The sequence below is a fragment of the Scophthalmus maximus genome, chromosome 18 (assembly GCF_022379125.1).
Source record: "Scophthalmus maximus strain ysfricsl-2021 chromosome 18, ASM2237912v1, whole genome shotgun sequence".
NCBI classification, from domain to species: Eukaryota; Metazoa; Chordata; class Actinopteri; order Pleuronectiformes; family Scophthalmidae; genus Scophthalmus; species Scophthalmus maximus.
The window spans coordinates 15,235,344-15,262,975 of NC_061532.1; the positions used below are offsets into that span (position 1 = coordinate 15,235,344).

A 27,632-nucleotide genomic window follows, 5' to 3' on the forward strand; every position below is an offset into this window, starting at 1 on the left:
AGTGGCTCGACCAAAGACTTAATACAATCCTGTCTGTACAATCCTAACTGTATTTTAATGGGCGTTAAACATTATTTTCTGCAATTTAATCTACTCTCACACTTGACCTTGAAATTAGACCCGGGTCACAGTCCCTTTGCTGCCAATATACCAAATGAAAGACGGTAAATCTTTGATTTGGTTTTGTTGGTTAAAGGAAACTAAATACAAATCTTGAACTGAAACCCAAACAATATTTTTTTTTAAACTAGAATGTAAACTCTTCCAGAGGCAACTAGACGCCGAGGCTTTTATTCCATTCATGGTTTAACAGGAAAATGATACTGTATTGACAGTTCAGATTTTACAGGTTCTAATTTGTTCTAATTTGATTCTAATTAGTTATAAAGCATTTCATCACACCATTATGACAAGTGCTATATAAAGTTTATTAACGTCTGTCGTTTCAGAGAATGAAAACAATAGGCGTCGCAAACAAACAAATAATAAATCAGCTGTATGTAAAAGCTTCCCACACACGTACGACAGCGGAGCTTTTATTTTGGACAAACTCCTCGTTTCTCCCGAGGCTCCACTTCCGGGGCTCGTCCACCTCGGGCTGGTTGCTGTTGCCGAGTCCGTTGACGTGCGGTGACGACTCCACCGACTATGACTGACGGTCAGCTGGTCCATAGGCGGAGGCGATGTCCGGCTGCCTGTCGTCCCCGGGGACAGGGAGCCGGTGAAAGTGCTGCAGCGCCTGAGACACCTTGTCCGGACAAATGTTGTAAACTGGATGAGTTGGAGCCTGAAGCAGAAGAAGGAAACAAAACAAAAGATAACACGACATTAGTCACATTACATGTGGCTAAACTGGACTAATTCCCCAACCACTTATCTAATGTGGTGTGAGTTTAATTATAGTTTCACTATTACGTACACATGTCGTGACAGTGTAGTAGATACTCCCTATCAGTGCTGTGAGGTCGAAACTAAAGAATCGGTTTCTTATATGACACAATGTTATTTGTTGTATGTGAAACTTGAATACCCAGAAAAATTGAATTTATAATATTTAATTTTTTTTTAATCACCTATCTGCATATATGGAAGCTACAGACTTGTCTCAGAAACAATATTTAAGACTTTAAGTCTCAACAAAAAGATACAGAAGAAGAATATTGGTGGACTAAATCGAGAACACGTGAAACAAAGTGATTCACTACAACAGCTGTGTGATGAAAAATATCTTTTGGCTTTTTTTTGGTAGTTGCAGTAGTACCAGTCCACAGGGTATCACAATTTGTATTGGCTGCACATGAACATGATATTTCGTCCATACGCAGCAGGTTTAAAACTAAACATGCATAAAAAAAAAGAACGAAAGATATTCTGGCTTCTGCTTTTCAGAATAATGTCTGCGCTGATGTGGCGGCTGTGTTACGATCTGAGAGCCGACATTCATATACATGCATGGGGCGGGGGGGCAGACTTTACTGTCACCAACTGTCAAGTGCCAGTAATGCAACAGGAAACAGGAAAATAAAACCAACACCACCGCTGCTGCTGTTCACATCTTCAGATGTTACCACGTGTCATTTGTCTTATTTCGATTTGAACCCCACCCAATGTAAAAAAGATCGGCGTCCAATGAAATCGGATCAGGAAATAAAGTAAATGCACGGCAAATGTCGACAGGCTGCTGTCGGCAAATATTTAGCCAACAGTTTAGAGATTAACGCCACGGCTGCTGAGGAGACTTTTTGCAGACTCATTAATGATGCAGACTCAAACATTAAATCATCAGTAAAAATCGAATTAATTGGCTCAGATTAATCTTTTCTGAGCCAATACCGACGCTGAAATTTGGAGATTTAAAAGACTGGAGAAATCTTGAGCAGTTACCTGGGTCTCGTTTGTTTTTACTAAAAATAATACTAAAATATTTCTGAATGAATCCGCCCCTCAGTTATCCCCCCCCCTCCTCACCAATCTGTTCTCCTCCTTGCCGAGGATCAGCTCATGGTGGAGGTCCATGTTTCCAAAGTGCTGTGCGATGGAGAGGCCGCTCAGGCAGTAACACGTGTGGTAGAAATCTCTGGATCTGGACACACACACACACACACACACACACACACACACGATGCAAGATGGTGAACATTTGAATGATACGTCCCGAGTTAAACCACGTGATTAATATTTAACAGCAGAATGTGTGTGTGTGTGTGTGTGTCCAGATGGTGTGGGCTACTGACTTGCCGGGCTTATCCAGCAGGCCCCCTGTGGGGTTCTGACAGCAGAGGAGGATGTACTCCTGCAAGGCTCGCTGCTCGAACATCCACCGCTGCCGACTCAGCTCCGACTCTCCTGCACACACACAAAAGTCAGGAGAGTAAATCTGGACATTTATGGCTCAGGTTTTTGTCTCTAAACACAAAATGAAGAAATAAAAACGATTCAACGGAAGCAGAGGATCTGTGGGTGTTGGTTTAGATTTTTATCAAAGGGATGAAAAATGGCCATTTCAAGCAAAAACATTCTGTGCCTCAGCTACTTATTTGTAATCTTTCCCCAATTTTCTCTTTTTCACCAAAAGATGCAATTTTTTGAGCAGCGAGCTACATGATAACCATGTTGACGGCAAATCGTGATGATCAGCGCGTGATTATAAAATGCAGGTTCAATGGGATATGTTTTTGAGGGTGTAATAAACTGGCAAAGATGAAAATTGTACGCCGATATTCATTCTCTTCATCTTTATTAATATCAGGGCTGAATACCACTTATTCATATTCAGTGTAACAGACACACACTGCTGTGAGGCATCTGTACTGAACATGAACACTGTATATCCATGCAGTTTTTTTTATCAACTTTATTATTCACGATTACGACTTACAAGGAGGTTTTTGTTTTACGGTTAATTGCTGATTTTGCAGCGTCTGAGGAGAAAACTCTCAGTCTGGGGTGATGCGGTTTTCAACTGATGTTGATTCGACTCCTCAGGGGGAGAAATAAATCAGTAATGATTTGCTCGATAATGTGGTTATGAAGTAGAAAGTGATTTAACTGATCACAATCACAAAGCTTCTCAGTATTTTATTTTTTTCCTTCCTCCCGCGTCTGGCCTCGGCGATGGGGCAGGAGATACGGTACCTTCTTTGAATAAGGCTCTGTGGAGCAGCGGCAGGAGTCCCGCCTGCCAGAAAGAGTAGCAGCCGTCCACCAGCTTGTTGCAGCGGCCCTGGAAGCCGCCCTCGAACCGCATCTGTCTGCTGACCACCCACCGCTGAGGGAGAGACACAACACACACACTGTTAAGACACTTTTCACCATGGGACTTTTTCGTCCAGAGCTGGTCTCTGTCTGAATCACACTGAACCATGGTTCATTATGTATGTATGCTGGTTGTAGTAATATCATAATGACAGTGGCAACGAGATTGAACCCGGTTCCTTTAATTTTCTCCATTGAAACCAAAACACTATTACTGTACCCGCCGCATGGACAACACACCGACGTCAGACGCTCGCCCGTCTACAAACCAATCAGGTGCAAAAGATAATAAAAACCCACAGTAAGTTGTAACACATCTATGAGGATGTTCAACTCTGATCCTCTTGTCACTTCCAGTATAATCACATCCACCCTGAACTCAGTGACCAAGAAATTACTTCTTTATTTTATTTTTTTTTACACCACAGCTGAATCCCCCACAGGACCTGAGGTAGAGATATGCAAGAAGAAGGGATGGATGAAAGCAGCAGCGTCACTCATTTTCTTTCTAGATAAAGTAAGGAATTTATAGTATTGTTGCCATGGAGACCCCCAGTCTGCTGAAGAAGAAGTGACGCAGCGAGTTTCGGGGAAAAAAAGTTTTACAAACACCCGTTTCTACAAGGCAGATAGAAGTGCAGCATAAACGAAACACACTTCATAAATATGCATCCTCGTCTGTTTTTAGGCTTCGTCAGAGTCAAACCTTTGGCAAGAGGAAATGCGAAACAGGCATTTGCATCATAAATGCTTCAGGCATGTTGATGCAAACTTTATTTGATTTGAACAGAGACTGAACTGACATGTATTGCTTCCGCTTCTCTGTATTTGCGTGTGACCATGTAGCACCACAGCAACTTCTCCGTTCCATAGTCAAATGGAGCAGCTAACGTCTATAAGCAGGTTATTAGTTATCATATCATTTGCATGTTCGCATTTGGAGGGCGACTTCATGAATGACATTTCTGTTCATAACCCACTTAAACACATGACGCTTGATTTCAAGGAAACAAAATGTTTCCCCGAAAAAAAAGAAATGAATAAAGCTGGGAGCTCTGAAACTTGGAAAAAAAGATTGTGCGAATATAGATCCGAGACGACACTCTGTAAAGACAGACGTGTGATGTTTGATTATCAGATCAAGGTGAATAAATTCTGCTGGAACTACACAATCTTCATTATTTCATTAGTGGATAATCTGCTGATTATTTTTTGTTTTTGATTGATAGTTTCCAAAGCCAACATTCAGGATATAGGCGCCGCCAGTTTCCACTTTTGATGTCATCAGGTTCCTGAGTCAAACCAGTCGTGGTCTATTCTATTTCCATCGCTACGTGCACTCGACCAATCATAAGTCAGTCTCAGCTGTCAATCAGGACGTTTCACTTCATTATCATAGCATCAAATTACTCATTAAAACCAAACTAAGAGGAAAAACTTATATTTGTACTCCCTGAAATGACAGAAACCATATTGGGGAAAAATTTATTTGATGTGTACTTTTGGGACCCGTCATCTCTTCATATAAAATCTATGCTGCAAACCCAACAGACTCTGAAAAGGGAGTTGTGTTTCTCCCTTCGGTGGGAGATGTTAAGAAATGCTGAAGGCGTCACTATCTCTCTCTCTCTCTCTCTCTCTCTCCCTCTTTTTTCCGGACGACCTTAAGCTTCGTGTCAACGAGCATCCGTCTCCAAAGCTCCGGGGCTCCAGCTCTGATCTCTAACTTCACTGTGGAACCGGCAGATGACAAGAGAACTTCCCCACGGGGATAAATCACCATTTCCCAACAGTCACAACACAAGCCAGTGCAGTAAAACTGATGGGAAAATGTGCCAAGACCCTGGTGGCTGCGCACACAAACAAATGAGAATGAAATGATCTCAAGCAGCAGCTCTACGAGACGGAGGATGTTACTGAACAAACATCCACGGAGACTCATCGCGTTATCAGTCGTTTTCACTTCATGAAATCCCGCTCCGGGTCATAACACTGTATTCTTAATATATCACATCCATGTGTTTCGGCTTGGTCCCCCACAGCAGCCCTGGCACAGGGCTGTTACCTGAGCACAAAGGCTCTGCTGTGCCTCGTTTTTAGGACAAATACTACCTGAGGTTTCTCTGAGCAGGGGGGGGGCGTTTTTATGTAATTTTAATGCTTCTGCTTTGTTTAATAACCTCGGCGGGGGAGATGACATGTGGGGTTGCTCACCAGCAAGGCTTTGAGATCCAGCATATGTTCTTTGCCCAGGATGACGAGGGCGGCTGTGCCGCAGAAAGTGTAGCCACCGTGGGCTTCCAAACCCGGCACTCCACTCAGACCGCCCTCCCAGTTCTGACACCTGGACACAGAGGAGACCCGTCGCTAAAACACACAATAAAGTAAAGCAATTCTTGGATCACGGGGATGAACAACACCTCTTTAGCAAGTTCATAAAAACTGCCGCGGGGGTTTGTTGTACCTGAGGATCCAGGTGGTCGTGTCCTCGAACAGTTTCGGAGTGAGGATGTTTGTGAGCGTTGCTACAGATGCTGCACAATAAGCGCTCCTGAGAGAGAGATGTGGGTTATTTCTCCTCTTTTCTTTCAACACCAAGACAAACAAAATATAATTAATAATGCAAAGGGAAAGAAAGGGCAACAAACTCGTTAAAACAGATGTGTATAATCACTGTGAAAACTAGTTTGACTGCTGTACAACAGGGCAAACTGTTATTTAATAAATAATGTCTCATTTCTGAATGTTTTTCGTCCTTATTCCTCGTGTGTTGCGCCGACAGAGCCGATAATAAACTGGGAAAAAATGCACGAGAGAGAAGAGAACAGGGGCCGGAGCGGCGGAGGTAGCGAGGGTTTTTCATTCTCACCTGACATCAACCTCGCCTCCGACATGCATCACAAACGAGCCATCTGGCTGCTTCACTGACCATAGGAAATCTAGCAGCTTCTCCCTGGAGGAGAGAGAGAGAGGGAGAGAGAAGGGGGAGGGGTGATTGGGAAGAAGAAGAGGAAGAGATGTACGGTGACAACAAGAGAAGGAAAGGGGAGGATATTGGTTAGAGGAGGAAGAGATAACGCAGAGGAGAAACCGAGGGAGGGGTTTTGGGAAGCGAGTGGAATTGTGTCAGTGCTGCAAATTTAATAAAGCTCGAATGCAAAGTCAGCACGTGCAGTTTCGAGCTGCTTCATAAAGCTCCAACCTGCCGGTTACACTCATGTTAATGCAGAGGAATGTAGGAGTACGAGTCAAGTTAACACTTCCTCTGATACAAATGGTTGTATACGTTTCTTGGTAAACACATTCTTGAAGAGGTTAATTTAGGCTAAATCCATACAACTGGATTTTCCTTTTTAAATCTGAAACAATCCACGTCCAGACGAGCGGCAAGCTTCATATCATAAATAATCTCCGTCCATACTAACCCTCCTGAAATTTCATTTCATTTCAATTTATTCACGTACACTGGGCATGTGCGTGTCGGTGTAAACAGGAAGCAGATTGTCTAATCTACACAGTTGGTTGCTCAGTTATCGCCCAAAAAAATTGAATGCGCTGAAGCACAGAGCCCGACGAGCAGGAGATCGTGTCGCTGTCGTGTGACCCCGGACGTTACCTGTCGATGACACTGTAAGCCTCGTCCGTGCCGATGATGCAGAGGGCGTTGACGGCAGCGTAGGTGGGGGCCAGGTGGGCGTGCTGACCCGGTCCCCCGGCAAAACCCCCGGTCGGGCTCTGACAACGAGCCAGGAACTGACACACACTGGAGAGACAAGAGCAGAGGTTCATGAAAACATTTACCAGCACTAAAACATAAGATAAAGGCTTTCTGAGATATTTGAGTACTAAAGCTGCACTAATAAAAGTAACCCTGACCAATGGTGACTTGGGGATGAAAATGTGAACATCAAACATGTATAACAACATGAATATGATTTTTTTTAAAATTATTATTACAAAAACACGTGTTTGTATACATGTGACAATGTGCCTCACAAAACTTTGTTCGCTGATGACAGTGTCTTATCACAACCCTCGTGATAATGCCAATTGAAAAAGTTAAGGTCATGACAGAAATGCAGGACAGCAATCTGGCAAAAATTATTTTACACACATTTTTGAAAAATGAATGAAATCAAGCCAGTACGGTAGCTGCAAGGAGCGGAGCCTAATCTGGAAAACTTGGCTAACATTCAACGACAACAGCAAAGGAATCTACAAATCTGCAGTTTACATCCTATAGTTGACTGATAACATGAGGTTCACCAGTTGTGGGAAATCTATGCATATTGATAAAAAGCTATACTTTCTCAGAAACAGCTCTGGACACTGTGTCACTTCCTCGTGACATTGACTCCAGTTGGGATCATGTTGAGATCATTTCTGCACTTTTATCATGGTGCCGATATCCCGTTCTACAACATACCAAAAACGTTCTACTGGACTCATATCTGAAGGTGTCGAAACATTTAAACATAAATCAGATCGTCTGTGACCTTCGAACAATCACCCATTGGATTTAATGGGCCCAAAGCGAGACAAGAAAACATTCCCTACACAGCGTGGACTGTTGACACAAGGCAGGCTGGATCCATGGATCCATGCTGCTGACCCGACCATCTGCAGCCTCCGCAGAAATCAAGATTCATTTGTTTTTTTCCCAGTCTTCATCTGTCCAGTTTGGTTCTGCCCGTGGCGACTGCAGCCTCGGATTTCTGTTCTTGGCTGACGGGAGAGCAACACCCGGTGTGTCTTCTGCTGTCGTCGCCCCGTCGGCCCTCAAGGTTCCAGATTAGCAGACAAAACTGATAAAACACCACCAGGCCTTTCCTGACTCACCAGCCAGTGAAGCTGCTCAGTTTCAGGTTTATCCCACGTGACAGTGTGTGTAACTGGCAGACGAGTTTCTGAAATAGACCACGCTTTTTAAATTTAGCTTCATCTAAACCAATTTTTCTTACAAACAACACTCTCAATTCGTCGGATCGTCAGATCGTCAGAGCTCCAATTCTGTGTTTTGAGCTGCATTTCCACTGCGGGAACTTTCCCCAGGAACTCATTGGAACCTTTGCGGGAACTCTGTGATTCCAGCACAAGGTCCAGGGTCTGGATTAAGTTCGGAGTAAATCTTTTTATTTAGTCGCAAAAAATGAAAAGATGCTTTGTTACAAGTGTTTGTCTCTTTTCAGCTGCATGATTTGAATCTACTGCATGTTTATTTTAATGAATCTATGTAGTGACAGTTGTTATATAGTCTTAAGCATTACTGCCACCTGGTGGACTGGAGTGGAACGGCTTCTTGTACATACATCTGGCAGATTCACTGAAATCTACACTGTTCTTTCGCGAACAACGGTCTGTAGAAACCTCTTAGTTCCTTGAAAGAAGTAACTGGGACTAAAAATCAAAAAAAGCAGCTTTAGGCCTGCAGGGCCACTGCTTCTTTTCTTTCCAGCATCGGTGCACCGAGCAGCATATCTCACAGCTGCCGCAGAGAGAAAAAACTAAAATAAAAACAGAGAGCATGCATACATTACATTCCAAACCTACATCAACTTTGGCCAAAACCAGCCCAGTGGCAATGTTGACCTGAGAACAAAGTGCATTTCATGGTGCAGATACAAAAGTCGGCTGTGGGTTGCTTTGTTAGAAATTCTTCAACAGGGCCGCCAGTGTGTGTGTGTGTGTGTGTGTGTGTGTGTGTGTGTGTGTGTGTGTGTGTGTGTGTGAGAGAGAGAGAGCCACGCGGGTGTCACGTTGGCGCTGGGCAGTGCCAGCCGGTGTGTTGGCAGGCCTCGCAGTAATAATGAGAGTGTGGGTTGGCAGCCTGGCGTCGCTACTCACTACGGAGGTTTGCAGCGTGGGAGTGTTACTTTTGACTGGCAATAATTGAATCAAGTGACATTTCCGTGGCCGTGACAGAGACACTGTTTGAAGTCTCAGCTGCATGAACATCTCTACAATATTACGCCTGCTTATTCTGCTTATTACTGCTGTTAATCACAGTTATCAGTCATGAGCATCTGAAGAAAAAAATATATGAATTTCACAGCTTCTTGCATCAAAACCATCACTATTAATTACGGAGTGTTTCAGGAAAGTTAAGATTAATTGTGACTGTTACTTATGGAAACAACAAGTAAATTGTACGTTCGTGGCATGGTTTGCGACGTCTTCCTCACTTTACATTTAGTGGCTGAAACTTAAACATTTGCAAACTATATATGTTTCTGATTCTCTTAGACTGGTGTGTTGTTGTAGACGCATTAATTTTTTTTTTTTTTTATGTGTCTCAGTTTGAGTTGGGTATTTTGGATTGCATTACTTTGTAATATACACATTTGCGTGACACAATAAACAACAACTACCACTAATTCTGTTGGAGACAGTTTAGGTGTAGCTGCTGCTGTTCATCATCTATCAACAATTTTGCAATGAAGCCACATGTGCTTTTCAGCAGCAATTAGTAATTATGAGAAATATGCAATGGTTATAAATTATAAAACATATTTGGCAATGCGCAGGCTTCATTTGGCTCCATCTTATTGCCCCTTGGTAGCAGTTTAGTTGTAGAGTACGTGTGTGTGTGTGCATGTGTGTGTGTCTGTGTGCGCGCGTGCGTGCGTGTGTCTCACTCTGAGGCGACAGCAGAGGGAATGGGCTCCTCCAGCAACTCCAGACTGTGAAGAATCCAGAAGCAAAGCCACGGTCTGCTCGCATCCAGACACTACTTACAGAGACACACACACACACACACACACACACACACACACACACACACACACACACACACACACACACACACACACACACACACACACACACACACACACACACACACACACAGATCACAGATCACATCAGATAGGCATCACATGACCAATCACAGCCACATCAGTCAGTTCGAGGAAGAGACAAAGGAGAACAAGTCTGTCAGACAGAGGAGAGGCTGAGGAGGAAGATGATACTGCGGAGTCACTTATCAAATATAAAAATATCACATGTATTTTCAATGGTTGGTAAATATTTGATCATGTTTAGCATTTTTAGCAAAAACAATGCAGAATGTGATTTTTTTTTTGAGGGGGATGTTTTCATTACATAATATTATTATGACTCAGAGATATTTCCTTGTGGCACTGCTGCAAAATTTCATTGAACATAATACAGCACACAGTCACAGAACCATGAAAACACTTTTTAGTCAAATCAAATCTGGGGGGGAGAGAAATTATTTTCACTCTCTCCTTTCAGATGAGAATAGAGAATGGTTCACACACACACAAAAAGGGGCGACCTTCCAGAGCCGCTCTCTGGAAGGTCGCCCCTTTTTTTTTACTGGCATAATTTTTGTAAGGTGAATTCAATGGTGACCTATCCAGAGTCAGTGAGTGATACCGTCCTTCAGCTCAGTACAGGTTATTATTACTAACACCTCTGGTAGAAACGTAGCTTGAAGGGCAGAGAACTCTGCTGGATGTGTCAAAGTGCGACACCGTACCTCGTAGGCGTCTGATAAATGACGTAAGCCCTTCTTGAGATACTGGTAGTGTTGATCCCGCAACAACGTTGGCCTGAAGAAACAACAAAAAAAGAGGATAGTAAGACCAATCAGGAATATGCAGCAGGTAATACTGTAACAGAATATGTCAATACAGTCATGTGAGAAACACCAGAAAGAAGATGATCAACTCTTCTCCTTGATATTCTTGGCCGAGTCCCAGGTAAATTGTAGTTGGCTCAGTTGACACAGAGGTATGCTTTTTTTTCTATTTTAAACATATCACTAGTGACTTCAAGTCATAATGCTCAAGGTAGTACGAAATAAAAAATAGTTTTATGTTTTGAAGCAAACAGAAAAAGCTGTTGTTGATTTATTAAATCAATGCTTTTCATTTTCTGCTCACTTCTTTATCAATTTTCATTTAACAAGACTATACAACAGAATATTCAAATCAAATACAAAAGCTATATACTGTATAATAGCCAAGGTCAGCGTACATGAATGTGCCTTATGTCCATTGATATAGTGTGTCCAACAGTAAAAAGAGAAAAGAAATATCCTATAAAGATACTTCTGTTTCTTCACAGTCCTGGGCAAAGTGACAAAAGTGAAGCAAAAGTGTTTGCAGTGACTGTATGAAACAATAAGGAAACTATTGCCTTCCATCATTCCAATGTCAGTGTGCACCACAGGAACACCAGTGCAACTCTCATCTGCAGAAGTGTTTGTGTCCGTGAGTCAAAGACAGCTGACACACTCCCTCCTTCCTAACAAAACACCCGCCCACCCGGTCCTCTGCACACAGCGTCCGCTACAATGACTGTAATTGCGTTTCTACCTACACGGGGGTTAGTCACAGGTCGCTGCTCGTAGGTTTCACAGCGTCAATCCTGCGACCCAACAACGATCAGAGGGGAGCACGGGACCGGCGCTAAGCGGCTACAGAAAGGCCAGGACGCCCACAACCACGGTCATGTCAATCGCACGAGCATTCGACTCGGCTGTTCAAATGCCGAGGGCGGACGGGGCAGCAGGGCGAGTGTGCGCGAGTAAATTAAACCTATACCCTCACTCTCGAGTTGAGCAGAGGAATGAACTAAAAGAGAAAGTCCAAGCAGCAGAGAGTCCCGGCTGAACTCCACCGAGTCAACTGGGTCTTTTCGAACTGATTTTAATTACCTGCAAAGCTCTTGATGGCTTGGCACCCTCGTGCATCTCTGACCTTTTAATACCCTATCAACCACCAGAAAGCCCAGAGATCCGACAAAGCTTTTCTTTTGATCGTGCCCAAAGCACTCCATGACGAAAAGAAGAAAAAGAAGAAGCAGGGAGGCTGCTTTTATGAATTATGCACTTTAACTGTGGTAATGCCCTGCCCATGTTTGACAAAATAATCCAGATGACAGCTTTAAAAAATATTTACAACACATCTTTACCAGAGTCCTGCTAGTTTACCCATCTTAACTTGTTTTATCCATTAAACATATTTTATATTAAACAGTTTTTTTGTTAATTAATTCATATTTTATTAATTTGTTCCAATGTATTTTCATCTACGCTGTCATATTTATTTACTCTTGCTTTAATGCTTCAAATGTAAAGCACTCTCACTTTGAATGTATAAAGGGTGTAAAATTTATTTAAAGGAATTTCTTAAACAATATTCCTGGCATTGTGAAAAGAAATCTTGTATAACTAAGCCATTGAATGATTATGAATAAATGAGTGTTGGTGACGTTTGATTTCTCACCTACAGATTTCTATAATCCTGGCTGTGGCTCCAATTCTTGGAACTTTTCTTTTAGTATTGGCGACGGTGAACTAAAGCGCTACCTTCCTCCGCATGAGTAAAGGCAGAGTTGCTGCTATTAATTTCAATATGAGAAAAAAAAAGACAAGAAAAATTAAGTGCCTGCCCTTTAGAATATTTGAGAATTCTGTCCTAAAGAACTTCAAGAGATTTAATAAAAAGGTCACAAAAGAGACTGTCTTTGTTTCTTCCCTTTTAAATTATTTTTAACTTAGAACCGCTGCCCCGTTTTCCATGGGTATTTAAGACTTAAAAAATCCGTACTTGACTTGACACAGATTGGGACAGAAAACAACTAAACCCTGGATTAGATACCTTCATTTCATTACCTGCAATTAATCTCAAAACCTCTTCTTTTAACTTCTAGCCGAACGATGAAAGCTGACCTTTTCTCCCGTGTGCTGAAAACATGTGTTTTGACCCAAATGATAACTGCCCCAACACATGACTTCTACTGATTAACACCATTAATATTCACATCATATCACATACTACGTACTGAATAAACATCTCCCGACTGTCGGCAGTGACGGTGACATTCGGGCCCCGAGCAGTTGTCATAGAAATGAGATGAGTCACCCCATTAAAAAGGGAACTGATGACAGCTGATAGCAGGAGCAAAGCCTGAGGGCTGATCAGCTCATCATCTAGGTAACAGCCATCACACATCTCCATGTGGCCAGGTGTGTGTGTGTGTGTGTGTGTGTGTGTGTGTGTGAGCAACAGCCAATGAGCAGTGTTCTTGGAAATGTTTCACAACAGCTGTTTTCAACATTACGACAGCTCTTTTAATATATATGATCATCATCATCACTACTATGGAATCACAATATCTGACCAATTTATCACCGTGTTGATGTGAAAACAAATAAAACCCTAATGAAACTGCCCAACAACAGAAAAATCTCTTCTATTATCACGTAGCTGAGGCACTTTAAGTCTGAAATTCTTTTACAGTAAAGAAGCAAGAAATTCAGAAAATCCCAGTGTGTTAAGACCACGTGGTGAAAAGCACAAAACCTTGAGACAAAACTCTCTGACCTCAGACGCTTCCTGTGTTTGATAGACTTTGCTATTTAAGAGACAGCTAGAAGCAGCACAGATTTCCCACAGCATGTTGACACTGTGAATACTTACTGTGGTAAGCTGTGTATTTGCTTGTAAACACTGATGACTTCTTCAATGCTGCGTTCCACCTTTTTCTGATGAAAATAAAAAGGAGAATACAGCCATTATGTAGATGATAAACCAGTGATGAATAATCAAATTGTCAGATCTGGCTACTGAAAAAAAAAACCACGCACTGTTTCCAAGTCACAGTTACACATGCAATTCGATTAAAAAATGTCTGTTTGCAGCGGTGGCTGCATTGACTTTCTTCACGTACAATCTCAACAAACTATGCAATGTGCCCAGCGCTGGCAAAACTTCTAGTGACACACACGACATAAGAGAAGCATCAGTGAGGCTGTCGTTCGGTTACCACAATTCATAGAGGTAGGTTTTTTTAAGGTTGAGAGGTGAAAACTAAAGTGAGGAAAAGGGGGAAAACTATTCTTGCATGGGTTCTGTGGATTTAGTTCTGTGGCCCGGAACAATCTTCACCACACACAAACTAACAGTCATGGGTGTAAGATATTTGAGGGGAATGGACTTCTTCCTTAGAGTTTTATTAATGATCTCACTTTCAATTTACCTGGGCTGCATTTTTAGGATTGATCACCAAAGTATCAATAGAATCCATCACTTTGTTAGATCACATCCAGGCACTGACTTGCATTTGTAAAAGTAGACCAGTCAGTTTAAGGCAAATGATAAGATGGTGATTAAAACTCAAACAGTTTCATTGATTGATCAGTGGCCAGAAAAATCCCCTGCAAATCATAGTGAAATCTTTATGGTTTGCAAATCAATAAATAATTAGCAAATTTATTTGTTTTACATTTCCATTTTTTTTCCAAACAGCTAACCCCTAAACCAATTGGCAGCTCGATGGAGCATGGACATGATCGTTAGTCACGATGTGTTGATATCGTGGCCCTGCGGTCACATCTCATGGCACCTCCCTGTCCTGCTAGCAGCTAATTCAAACTTAATCCCATTAGCGGGTCCATGCTAGCTACCGAAAAAGCTCACGCTTGCTTACTCCAGCACGCCGAGGTGAGACGCACGAATACTCGTTTTCCTAAACCACGTATCAACTCATAAGTTAATACGGAATTGTTTTAAATCGATAAGTGGGTGTGTGTGACAGACACCTCGTCATCTGCCTCACTTCTTCTCTCCCGTCCAGGGTGGTGAGGGAAAAGTCCTTGCTAGCGGCGCTAGCATTAGCCACATGCGCTAACGGAGCTCACCTGCTCCAGTGAAGTCACGGTATCCACGCCGTCATCCGTGAACATCTCCGCGGGGTGACACTCGCTGAGGCACCGCAGTGGGGTCGGTAGGCCGTCCATCGTGGAGCTGAAGCTGAAGCTCGCCTTGGTTTGTTTTGATTGTTCGCTCACCGTCACTGGGCTGCGCCGCTCACTTCCTGCCGTGGGCGGAAACTGCGCGCGCACCCGCTAAGGCGTCTCCAAGGGAACCAACCCTCTGTCAACGTAGTGCGATTATTAAATCAGTTTTAGTCTAATATAAAATATGGTTACCTGTATGTGCGAGCGTGTGTGAGCGCGTGTGTGTGTCAAAACAGTTTATTGAATCCCTGCTCTGTCATTGGCCTTTAATATTGACGTCAAAATAAAGCAATGCAACCGCGCGTATTCCCGAAGTCAAGTCAACCACATCCACACAAAAATGCACCGGACGTGAGGCCTTTTGGTCTTCAAAATAAACACTTTCCCCTTTAACAATGTCACCTGGGTCCAAATCTGCCAGGTGACTCATGTTGCCTTCAGGTTCCAACCACCAGATCTGCTATTCTGGAAAACTACCTGGACCCTAGATCTCTGTGTGTCACTTAGTTCGTGGTAATTTGATTCAAACCATTATTTGAACAATGCATCACACAAGTACATGGTACATAACGTTTCTAGATACATATATATGTGTATATATATACATATTACATTTTTTGTCACATGACATTTCCTACAAGACAGTCCTAAAAGAGATAACACAAGAAAAGATAAGATATACCTTTATTCGTCCCACAATGGGGAAATTTGGGGATATACAGCAGCAAAGTGGACAGAAGAATATGGAAAGAAATTTTTAAAAAGCAATAGGTATGTACAAAATATAACATAAAATATAAAAAAAATACATATAAATAAAAAATACATCAAACTATAAATATCAAACTATAAAAACTCCTAAACATAAGTGAGTACATGCAATGATCAGATAATACTGTGGTGTGAAATATGAGTTTAAAAACAATTTATTTTTCATCATTATCATAATATCATTATGATATCTTAGAAAAAATATTCTGAAATCATCCTTTATCCCAACCTAAAAAAAAATTGTCTGTCAAAGAAATTCCTTTTCTCAGACGGCAATAGAGCTTTTATGTTGGAAAGCACCACCGGAAGTGCTCGCTCCTCATTGGCTTGACACCGGTCCGCCGCACCCACTGGAAGCTGGCGGCTGCCTGGGAACCCGGAGCATCCCTGACTTGTAACCCACCGACCCCAGTGAACACAAAGACGCCACGCCAGAGCCTCGTGGGGCACAGCCGAGCAGACATGGGATGCAGGCGGGCTGGGATCGGTCATGCATCGCTGAGTTAGCTGACTGGGGCTATTTTTAAAAAATTTAAAATTCAACATCCACCGCACCATGGCTAAACAGTACGATGTCCTCTTCCGACTCCTGCTCCTCGGGGATTCGGGGGTCGGGAAAACATGCTTGCTGTGCAGATTCACGGACAACGAGTTCCACCCGTCTCACATCTCCACCATCGGTAAGACTGGAGTTCATTTCTCTCAATTGTGTTGTGCACTGGTGTTCGTGTGTGAGCTGAGACACCCCCCCCCCCCCCCTCCCATTCGTTTCCAATGGATGTCATCATGCGTATGGGCACCCCTCTCCTCTGTTGTGTGGCCCCTGGATCTTTCAATGTACATCATACATAAGACTTGATGGTGGAGTTTGAAGGAGGCTGTGATTTGATCAGGGGACTGACTTCACGTGGATGAGAGAGAGCGTCCACTGTCGAACCCCAAGTGATCCCATTGGCTGAGGGAGCCCAGCCATCCAGATGAGTTTGATATAACTATCAGCACTTGGCACTGACTTCCACTCACTGTAAGGGTTCGTTTTGCTGTCATCTTACCTGGCCAACTGGAGTCTGGACGACCCTGGGTATCCCTGAGGGGTTCCTGCTCAAAGAGACTCATTTTTTAATTATTGCCATTTCCTTATTGCTTCATTTTTGTTTAGATGGCATCTGAGGTATCATCCTTAGAACAGGTCACAGATTTCTATACGAAATCTCATTTTGGGACAAAAGGGCTCAGGTTGCTACAGGAAACATCAGAGAAAATTAGATTTTTTTCTGGGGAATTTTTATAGATAGATAGATAGATAGATACTTTATTCATCCCAAGCTGGGAAATTCCGGTGTAGCAGCAGCACGTTTCACACAGCACACATTAAAAATTTAAATATATATACAATATCTACACAAATAAATTTAAAATACAAATTATTATGATTTTGACACATTCAGCTGCCTCTTCACATGCAGAATGAAGTATTCATTGCGTCACTTTGGATTTTGCCACATCCCTTAAAAAAATAGTAGAATCAGCAAAGCTGCAGCTTCCCAGCTCGTACAGTTAAAGGCTGCTCTATGTGTGTGCACCGTGACAGTCACATCCCCATGCTTCACTTTGTGGTAAGGGAAATGAGGATGTACAGTAAGCAGTGTTTTTTCTTCTTCTTTCCCCTTACATGCTGCAGTGGTGTCTAATCTTGTGTAGCACCTGCTCTGTCTTTCCCAAGAGTCTGTGTGTGTGTGTGTGTGTGTGTGTGTGTGTGTGTGTGTGTGTGTGTGTGTGTGTGTGTGTGTGTTTGTGTGTGTGTGTGTGTTCACCTAATAGACATATCGTCCTATAGGACGCTTACTTTTTTTGAGGCTGCATCTACTCTCTGACTAGCCTGAAACCCAGATGAATTCTGGGAGCTCATTTCATTTGCTCTGCCAGAATACGCATTCGGGTATTAGTCTGACTGCGCCAGGCTGCTTCCTGACATTGTTTGCGCTAATTACAAAGAGAAGACAGATTTAAGGCATCCCTCCCTGGCTCGAGGAGGAAGCAAAAGTATATGTTGTCCAAATAAGGCCAAGATTATGAATCATCCATCCATCCATTATCTATAAGGCTTATCCTTGAGAGTCGTGGGTGGTGCAGGAGCCAATCCCAGGCGAGAGTTGTTGTACATGACAAATAGAGAAATTCACACCTTCTGTTAATATAGTCTCCAATTAACCTAAGCTGCATGTGCTTGGCCTGTGGGAGGAAGCCGGAGTAGCCAGAAAAAAACCAACACGCCCATGGGGGGCATATCGGCTGTGAGGTTCGAAACCCCAGAACCTGTGAGGTCAAACCACTGCACCACAGTGCCGCCCCACAATGAATCATGAAACTGGTTCAGATAGTACAACCACAAGCGAAGCTCTGAAAGGAAAAGACGACGGAAAAAACCCATCGCTCCATCAATTTTTAAGTTGAACATAATTTATTGATCCTTTATTATCGACCATCGACGTGCTTACATGGACGCTTTGATAGTCAAATCAAAGCTTATGTGGGTTCCGAGTGCTCAGTGGGCTCCTGCAAACAGTCACAGCGTGAAGCCTCACCACGCCGAACCTCAACAACAGCCTTTTTTGTTGTTGTTGTTGTTGTTGTTTTCGCCTGCTCCACCCACTGATGATGCTCGCACTCTTATGGAAACTGCAGTATGCTATTTGAAGTTGTGCGCCCGCAGACTATGAAAATACAGATCAAATTGTGTAATGTATGTACAGAGGGCACAGAGTGTAAAGTGTAAGGGTTTAAGGTTGCAGTCCCGTAAAAAACAAAGTATAAAAATACAGTACATTTATTTATCCCTGACTGAATAGTCGAGGGCAGCAGACCGCGTCCACACGCCGTGCTGGGGGGTCTTTTTCGCGGCCCTGCAATGATTCAAACCCCTCCTCAGACTAAACAAGCCCGGCAAAGTTGGTCCTGCGATGGATCAATGAATCATTTTCCAACCTCCGCGGTGACGGAGGGAGATAAATTTCCCTCCCACCGCGTCCCCCTCGCCACGGGGGGGGGGGCGCGCTCCGTTCCTGTGACCACGGAGGGTTGTTTGTTCAAAGTTTTTACATGAAGGTTTGGATGCCAAGAAGCTGATGAGTGTCTTTATTAGCGCGTCCTGAATAACCAGGATAATAGATCAAACACTGGGAGCTCCCACTGGACTGTGTGGGGGTGAATAGAGGCTGACACAGTGTGTGTGGACACCCCCAAAAAAGACTTGATTTTCGCGCAGCATATTCCAAAAGCACGGGCAGTAACGATGGGTAGCAGCCTCCAGCCCTCTAGGGAAACTTTCCATGAGGTTCTCGGCCGCAGGGATCTCGCTCCCGTTCAGTCACAGGAACTTTACTGATGGTTTGGCGATGAGGCCCGACTCACGACGTTGTGCGTCGATTAATCCTAAAGGTGCTGGACGGGACTGAGCTCGGGGTAGATTCTTCACGCGCACGACAGTATCGTCACGTCGGGAGGAAAGTATATTTTAGCCTCGTGGTCGTGCGCGATAATAATGGAGAAGTTGAAAGACATGTCTGGATTTCTATATCGCACGACAGAGAGTCGAATCCAGAGAACTGTATATTCAATCCAAAGTCAAAGTGTCTTTCTTTGATTAGATGACAATGAACACGATTCTTATGATGATAGGACAAAAGTAAATAAAACAGCTGCCAATAGGTTGGACAAAGGATATGACTTCATCCCCTTGGTTACAGCTCAGCGTAAAATAAAACCTTAAAAAAGATTGAAAATCGACTAACTCTAGTATTGCACCCGTGCTCATCGGCGCTCATATTTTATTCAGGCAGGTCACCGTGTTCCTCGTGAGATTGTCATCAGGGCCGTCGAGAGCACACTGATTTAGCATCGGTACTCGGTCACACCGCTGAGTTTAATCTTCTTGGCCGTTACCTCGGCAGTCAGCGGACCCTTCAGAGCAGCCGGCTGTCGGCATATCTGTAAAGTATGAGCTCCATGCCATAGCTCAATAAGCAGCAGGCCTGGGGAACTCATTGGTCTGAAGGGGCCTGGCATCGGCCCCCAAAGACGGCCGTCCTGTTGTCGACAGGTTACCGACAAAGGGCATGATTTCTGTCGCAGTCTTGACTTTTCCCTGGATTCCTTGGAGCATTGAAGGCGTGAATCTTAAACACCTGCAAAGGCTCACAGGCTTACATGTCCCAAACCACAGCATCTGTCCGTCTGTCGCTCGTCCCTCTCTGCCCGCTTCCTGTCGCCGTTCCGCAGCGTCTTTCCAATATTTCAATAAGACGGTGGTGTTAGCGTGGGTCACGAATCAAGGAACAAGTTTGTCGGTGGTGCGGAGCAACAGTGCATGGCTATTACACACGTCTTTCCACATGCCTTTTAAACCATAAGGTGCAAGCCGCAGTCGGACCAAATCTGCACATTTGAGGCCAACACCAAAATAAATCTGAAAAATAGATATGGTCCAATATTATTTTCTAATATAACAAGTAAAACAACTACTCCTATACTTGTGGTGGACAACAGGGAACAGATAAACCATCGCCTCTTGACGTCACCCTCAATGGAAACCGATTGTTATCAGCATGCTGATTCACGAGTGTTATGTCGGCAGCAGGCAACGCGTCGCCCGCCCTGATCCGTCTCGCGCAGTCGAACGCGGTCCTCCTGGTAATTAGCCAGGGTCAATTTCTGGGGCGTGTTCCCAATTAGGGTTTGACACGGCTGTCACGCCGCCGAGTGTGAACCGCTGCCGCGTTGAATTGACCGCTGTCGCTCGTATTGTGCTTATATCCCCACTGTCACCGGTCTCCCCGAGGGGAGGAGGGGGGGCAGCGCTTTTTTCAAGCCGTCCTTCGGGACAGAATTCTTATAAAAGGTTTAACAGCTGAATTTGAATAAAACTGGACAAAAGCAAAGGCCTCATCGGAGTGAAGTATGAGGTTTGCTTTACAGAAAACACACAGGTTAAATGTGTTTAATTCAGTTCACCCGGGTAGTCCACTCTGTATTAAAGGAGACACATCATGCTCCTATTCAGGTTCATCATGTTACTCTGGGATATTACTTGAAAAGGTTTACATGCTCTTTCCAGCCTCCAACAAAGAAGGATGTTTCGTGGAACCGTCGTCCCGGAGTTCCAGCCGCGTCGTGTCGGAGGGGTTTTCATTTATTCGGGCCTCAATTGCTCAACCCGTTTCTATGGAATGTTCTCATTTGTGCTCAGTCCGCTACGAAACAGCGCAAAGCAATCGGACGGACGCCCGTGGAATTCATTTGACGGCTTGGAAGCAGACCGCGTGGGCGGAGGCTTTGTTCAGTTTCTCCTTCCTTCCAAATAGAACAGTTTAAGCGACTTCCCGTTGACGTTTGTTCTATAACGACTTGCCGCCTGCGGTCCCCTCGATTCATCTTTTCATATCTACTTTTGTCTGTGGATGAATTCAGACGGGCGCTGAACGCAGTGCTACAGACGGCTGGACAATGACGCGGGGAGACGGACTCTTCCTCCTCAAGCCTCGGGCAAGGCGAGCCGCTGATTGCTCCGCTGACCTTTCACTGGGTCTTGGTCTGAACGGTCCCCGGCGACGACAGGCAAAGGTCGCCGCACGACTTGAACGAGGCCTCGCGCTGTCGAGTCGGCGAGCCAAAGACTCTGTGGAGTCTTCGCCTCGACTCCGGCTTGTTCTCAGCAAACACACACAAAATAATCTTAAAAAATCAGCCCGGGCCGGCTATGGTGCGTCTGTCAGCTCTTACCATATGTCAATATTTTTTTGAATTTTGACCTTCTGCAGAAACGCAGCAATTAAAAAATCTCTTCCGGTCATTTGCATCGATTTGACGCGGTGGCTCTTTCTCCCGGCGCGAAGCTGCCTGTGAAACCTGACTGCTGCTGCTGAGCATCAGCTTAATTGGGATGAACTGTTAATTGATTTCCCGCAGATTAGTGTGGTCTATAGAATCTTGTGGCTTTGCTTTTGTTATTGACCGGAATGCATTAGGGTGAGGAGGAGGCAACCACGGAGGAAAGAGATAAGACACAAAAAAAACCCCAATGGAGTAGAGTTGAGTGTGAAGAATCAGATTCTATTATTGAGGCATTTTTGATTTTACGTCCCATCAAGAAAAGAAAGAATTGTTAGTGTTGTCAGAAGCGTTAGTTGTATTGTGTGCAGTCGCACCGTCGAGGATGATGAGGCCCTGTAGACCATAGGGCTGCAACTTACCATGTTTTTCATTATCGATATAAAAATAATCTTTGGATTATATTTAGTGTTAGTTGTTTGGTTCATAAAATGTCATAAAATGGTGAAAATTGTTGATCATGTTTCTCAAACCCCAAGATGATGTTTTGTTTTGTCCACATACCAAAGATATTCAGTTAACTGTCACATAGAGGAGCAAAGAAATCAGAATATATCCACATTTAAACTGCTCAAATCTGAGTATTTTTACCCTTTTTTGTCATATAACTAATTGGATTTAAATTGTTGCTGTTCTATTCTAGGCATAGAAAAACAAATATCTTGAAATCGGACTAAATAAATAAGAGATTTGTATAGAATCACCCACCTGGAAATAAAGGAAAGGAAGAAAAAAAACATTTGTACCATTACGTAGGAAACAACATGCACCGAACATTATAATTAAAAAGTTCTGAACATCCTGAATGTCCTGAACAGAGACCTTAACTGCCCGGGGGTCTGAGGAAATACATTTCTGGGGGACGTGATCGATACAACAACAACAACAACTACAACTCAACATCAGGCACAAAATGTCAACTCTCAGCGACTTCTCCTCGAGAACATTCATATCAGTACTGAGTCTCTGTAGAAAAAAGGAAAAACAAATTGGCCCTGTCTGTTATTTTCTGTCCATGAACAGTGTCACACCGAGTCGTCTGAAATAGATCGGAGATCGCTGAAGCATTAGCGACTGCCTCGCTTAACCCCTTCCTCCTCGCAGCAGCTCCTCTCTGGTCTGTTCCTATGTGGCCTGGCCCTCCTCCTCCTCCTCCTCCTCCCTCGTTTCACCTGCCATGTGTGATCGATGCAAAGGGCTGAACGAGGAGGACCCCCCCTCACTGGATCATTAGCCCCGTCCTCTAAGAGGTTGATTATACAGGGATGATGTGATTCTCTTTGTGTTAATGATCCCTATGATGTTACAAAGCTGAAGCAGATACTGGTGAACCTTTGTCTGTGGGAGACAAGCTGGTATTGATTTGGGACACTTATTGGGTGGGAGGTGCTCACGTCTCAGGGAATATTCACAATGCTGCACTCACAAATTTCAAATAAATACATAGAGCCCCCCCCCCCCCCCCCCGTGAATCCAATATTTTAATATTTGCTTACCGTATCTTCTCTCCGTCTTGCAGGCGTCGACTTCAAAATGAAGACACTGGTTATAGATGGTATCAAAGTACGGACACAGATATGGTAAGATATTGGAAAGTCCTTGTCCTGTACATGAGATTGACACGGTGTTATTAGACTTTACTCAACGGTTCCGACTGAGAGGATATTCATTCATATTAGCTCACCTTGAGGTCATGACCTCTGTATTTTTTTTCTGGGAAATTTCTACAGCACATCTTTAAAGTTTTTGTGACTGTATCTACCATCTATTGTGGTGACAATATCTGACAGACAGATATACGAAGAAAAAAAACACCTGCCAACTGCCTCTGTGGAAGTTTATGTTATGATCACACACATATGCACGAACACACACACACACACACACACACACACACACACACACACACACACACAGGGAAAACAATACAGGCACTGCTGTAATGGCTGGTAAACATTTGTCTTCCATTATCAAATTTTCCATCTGGAAATAGAGTCTACAGAATCTACAGCGTTATGAAGAGGCAGATATGAGCAGAAGGGTTCTCTAAGGTGAATGCCTACGTGCTGATGTTGAGCAGGTATACGTTCCTGGTCAGTTTCCAGTGTGGGTGCACTGGGGTGCGGACTTGCGACCTCGTCACATTACTGTTGTGTGTTTGTCGTCTATCCAGGGACACCGCGGGCCAGGAGAGGTACCAGACCATCACTAAGCAGTACTACAGGCGAGCACAGGTATTTGACCTGAAGTCTCCTCTATTTACTATTTGCTCTGTCACTTAACGGAATCTAATGTATTTCAGATGAACCATTTAGATGCTTTTCAAGTGATCAAAAATATCTATAAGCTTTAAATCATCAATATTGTTCAAAACCATTTGCTCAGCGCTCCGTTTCCTCTATTAAAAGAGCACATGTCCCTTTACCTCATCACACACAACCACTGCCGCTCTGCCATAGCTGTACAGTACATTCATTTTTTTCTTTTGCTTTGGGCTCCTAAAGAGGTTAAACTGGTTAACAATTGAATTGTCCATTTCCCAGAAACCGGAAGAAAAACGTTTTCTCAGTACAATGCCTCGCAGGCAGACGCTGGTCTGTGGTCTGGTCTATTGACAGTAATCATATCAACGTTTCCAAATGAACTGATTGTACTTTTCCGCTTCTCTTTTAAAGCTCGTGAAATCGAGAACACAAGTGCTTCAAAAAAAAACAAAACACACTGGCTTTCATCTGTTTCAATCTTTGTTCACCTCTGTTCAGGGAATCTTCCTGGTGTACGATATCACGAGTGAGCGATCCTTCCAGCACATCATGAAATGGGCCAGTGACGTGGACGAGGTGAGTCACGCAGATCCGGGGATTTAGGAATTAGATAAATCAGGCACAGACAGTAGGAGAATCAACAAGCGTTGCACAAAGGGCAAAACTGACAGGACGACTTTGCTGTGCCGAGGCTCCAAGTTGACAAAGAACAGATGTGATAGAAACCAAATGTTTTGACCTGACATTCACGCCACGTTTATTATCTTCAGGCTTCATTTTCCAAATACCTGTCATCATGTTGTGAAACGTGTCGTCATAAATATTGGCGGAGAACATTTTTTCCCCTTGCAGTCATTTTTTTTTTTCTTTTACTGGCTCTGAGTTTTCATCAAGCAGTCTCGTCTGCCCTGCTTCCCCCCTGATTTTATTCTATTAATTTAGTAATTATGGGCCTCATTTCCTCCGTGGGTTTATCTGAATGTACACACTATCGATCTTGGCACGCTTCCCACTGATCTATGATCTAGCCCTCATTTCCTGAGCGCTGTCGCCCCTGTGTTTTCTTCCCCTGTGACATTTAAAATCTCTCTCTCTCTTTATTCCCATCTCTTTCGTTTTGTTTTTCCATTCCCCTTTGCTTATCTGCAAATGTCCTTCCTCATATATCCGCGCGACGGACCCCCGCAGTACGCTCCCGACAGGGTCCAGAAGATCCTCGTGGGGAACAAGTCGGACGAGGTGGACAAACGGCAGGTGGCCACGGAGCAAGGTGTCAAGGTGAGGACATGGCGACGACGCGAGCACTTCACTGTTCCTGGGTTCGCCTGAGGTTAACATCACTTAACGCCTAGTATATGAATTCTGAATTATTTCAAAACCTTTGAAAAGGTCCAGCACAATCTCTCCGGTGTGTGTTCTTGGTGCAGTGAGTTTACCAAACACTTCATCTCGTCACGTTTGCAACTTTACGGGCCGACATTTGTATCCAATCCATGAACAACCTCTAAAGGCTCCGATGCGCCAATCTGACCTCAGACTACTGGTGCAGACACATGGTGAATCACCGCTTCACCTCCCGTTGCCCCGCAATTTTCATTAAAAAGCTGCACTTGAACACATCACCATCCGACCGCCAGCCAGCAGACAGGCATGCGTGCGTCAGCTGTCTGTGCTCTCCTCAATCAGAAAGACCAAAAATAGAAAAGCATTCAAATTTTTCCCTTCAGGAAAGTAGAAAAGTCTGTGTTCATCTGTCTTGCAGTTGGCCAAGGCCTATGGAATGGACTTCTTCGAGACAAGTGCCTTCACCAACCATAATATAACAGAGGTGAGGTGATCCAGAGAGAGTCACTGTCCACGCACATACTAGATAGACAGTGCATGCAGGGCTTGATTATATAACGGGAGGAAATGACGCGATGGATGCGGATGCGAGCTAATCCCCCGTCTCCGTCTCCTCCGTTTCCCTCCAAGGCTTTCACGAGATTGTCGGAACAGGTGCTGGCGGCCAACAAGAAGGACCTGGACCTTCTCCGGATGTCCAGTAACGACGAGCTGGATCTCACCGCTCTGGAGGAGGAGGAGGGACTCTGTGACGGCGCGGCGGACGACCAGCGCAAAGGCTGCTGGTGTTAGAGCGACCGCGCGGCCACACACTGTGGACCACTCTTGGAAAAATGTGTCTCCTTTCTGTAGCAAGGCCGAGATAAACGCAGCCCACGAAGTACGTAGGTTCCACAGAGCAATGCCAACAGAAAAAGGAAAAAAAAAGAAATCAATTTGCGAGCAGTTTCAAGGGCAAACATTTTTTTCCACAAAGTGCCAAGTGTGTGGTGAATTGACCGGCCGAAGGTCCAAGGTTTTTTCCCCTCAGTGGCTCAGAACGTTCATTGTCCACAGCACTAGATTCCGCCCGCTTCACGTTGCCCGTGACGTGACCAAATACAATCCCTCTGCAAATTCAGCAATTAACGTGCAGTTAGAAAAAAATGATAATACTGGTACTGAAAAGTAGATTGTCTCTTCTTTGCAGATTTTACACAGCAGCACGGATGTAGGGGGGACAGGGAATGACTTGGAACTGTCCGCCGCTGACCTGAAAATTGTTCACAACGCCGTGTTTGATATGCCTTGCGAATCAACTGTGTGATCGGTTACATTGGGCCTTCCTCCAGCCCTTGAATGCAGTAGATGTGGTGTAGGACATTTCCACAAGAGGGTGCTACATTACCTGCGGAAGAGAGTGGCTCAAAGTTTTCATTTCTCATCATGTGTCTGATTTTGGTTGTGTACTTGCAATTATGGAGCGAAAAATGATTCCTAATATATGCAGCCATTTTATGGTTTTGCTCTGATATTTCCACGCACAGGAAGTTTTTACAGCTTGTAATGTTTTTCATCTGATGTTCCCCTTAGGGTGATGAGATGGAAGGAAAACCTTGTGAGCAAAAATTCTTCAATTTCCCTGTAGCAAAATATGAGTTTTTAATTTTTTTTTATTTTGGTTATATCTCAGAAAAATCCTATCGTTGGATGGTTTGATAACTGCCCATTGCTGCATTGTACATACCAGGTTTTTTCCACAGCATTGTAGATTGATACAAAGATGAGGATACACGATTAATTTAAAGTATTTTCATTAGAGGGCTGTATAGAAAAGAGTCCACAGTGATATATTCTAGATGGTATGAAATATTCCCTCTGTGAATATGATAATGTCTTGGTCATTCTGTCCTCACTGTTTTGTACAGTCCAGTGGAGATTTCCATTTCTTTTTCTTCGCCTCTTAGATTAAACAAGGGACAAGTGAGAGTTTTGCATGCGACTCACTCTTCTTTCCTTTCTTTTATCGCAACTTCAGTGAAGTTAATAATCAGCTGACCGTAATACAAGTATAGCAGTTGGCCAGAGTTGCCCGATGGAGACTTTGGCCCTTTCTTCTTTTACTTTGGCAACTAAATGCAACTCCAAACAACTGTTGACGTGCGAAATGACAGCGCGTCGTACTGAATGAGGCTGGATGCACAATGAACCTGTGTCGTTTTCAAGAACTCTTTCCCCTCCTCTCTTTTAGACTACTTTTAATTGTATTTGTGGAGATATATTACATGCAACATGTAAAATGCAACATGTTATTCCTGGAGAGAAGATGTCAGATGTTTATGAGTAAATAATTGCACATGTGA

General features: G+C 43.7%; 2 protein-coding genes and 1 long non-coding RNA gene across 3 annotated transcripts; 2 read left to right on the forward strand and 1 right to left on the reverse strand.

The window, feature by feature from the left end:
• Nucleotides 1-409: 409 nt before the first annotated feature.
• On the reverse strand, nucleotides 410-15,207 carry fntb (farnesyltransferase, CAAX box, beta). Its single transcript, XM_035616781.2, has 12 exons — nucleotides 14,927-15,207; nucleotides 13,707-13,771; nucleotides 10,757-10,829; nucleotides 9,891-9,982; nucleotides 6,872-7,018; nucleotides 6,125-6,208; nucleotides 5,720-5,806; nucleotides 5,470-5,599; nucleotides 3,136-3,268; nucleotides 2,235-2,346; nucleotides 1,969-2,083; nucleotides 410-787 (listed from the first exon to the last, which is right to left on the reverse strand). Exons 1-12 carry the CDS (start codon nucleotides 15,023-15,025, stop codon nucleotides 647-649), a joined length of 1,278 nt encoding a protein of 425 aa, XP_035472674.1. The 5' UTR covers nucleotides 15,026-15,207; the 3' UTR covers nucleotides 410-646.
• LOC118289781 lies at nucleotides 14,644-15,073 on the forward strand. The gene is made up of 2 exons (XR_004786245.1): nucleotides 14,644-14,729; nucleotides 14,863-15,073. It is a non-coding gene; the product is annotated as an uncharacterized LOC118289781 (long non-coding RNA).
• An 830-nt stretch (nucleotides 15,208-16,037) lies between the features above and the next one.
• Nucleotides 16,038-27,632, forward strand: rab15 (RAB15, member RAS oncogene family). The gene is made up of 7 exons (XM_035618402.2): nucleotides 16,038-16,476; nucleotides 23,202-23,262; nucleotides 23,856-23,916; nucleotides 24,445-24,522; nucleotides 25,135-25,224; nucleotides 25,709-25,774; nucleotides 25,921-27,632. The coding sequence occupies exons 1-7, from the start codon at nucleotides 16,353-16,355 to the stop codon at nucleotides 26,080-26,082; spliced, it is 642 nt and encodes a 213-aa protein (XP_035474295.1). The 5' UTR covers nucleotides 16,038-16,352; the 3' UTR covers nucleotides 26,083-27,632.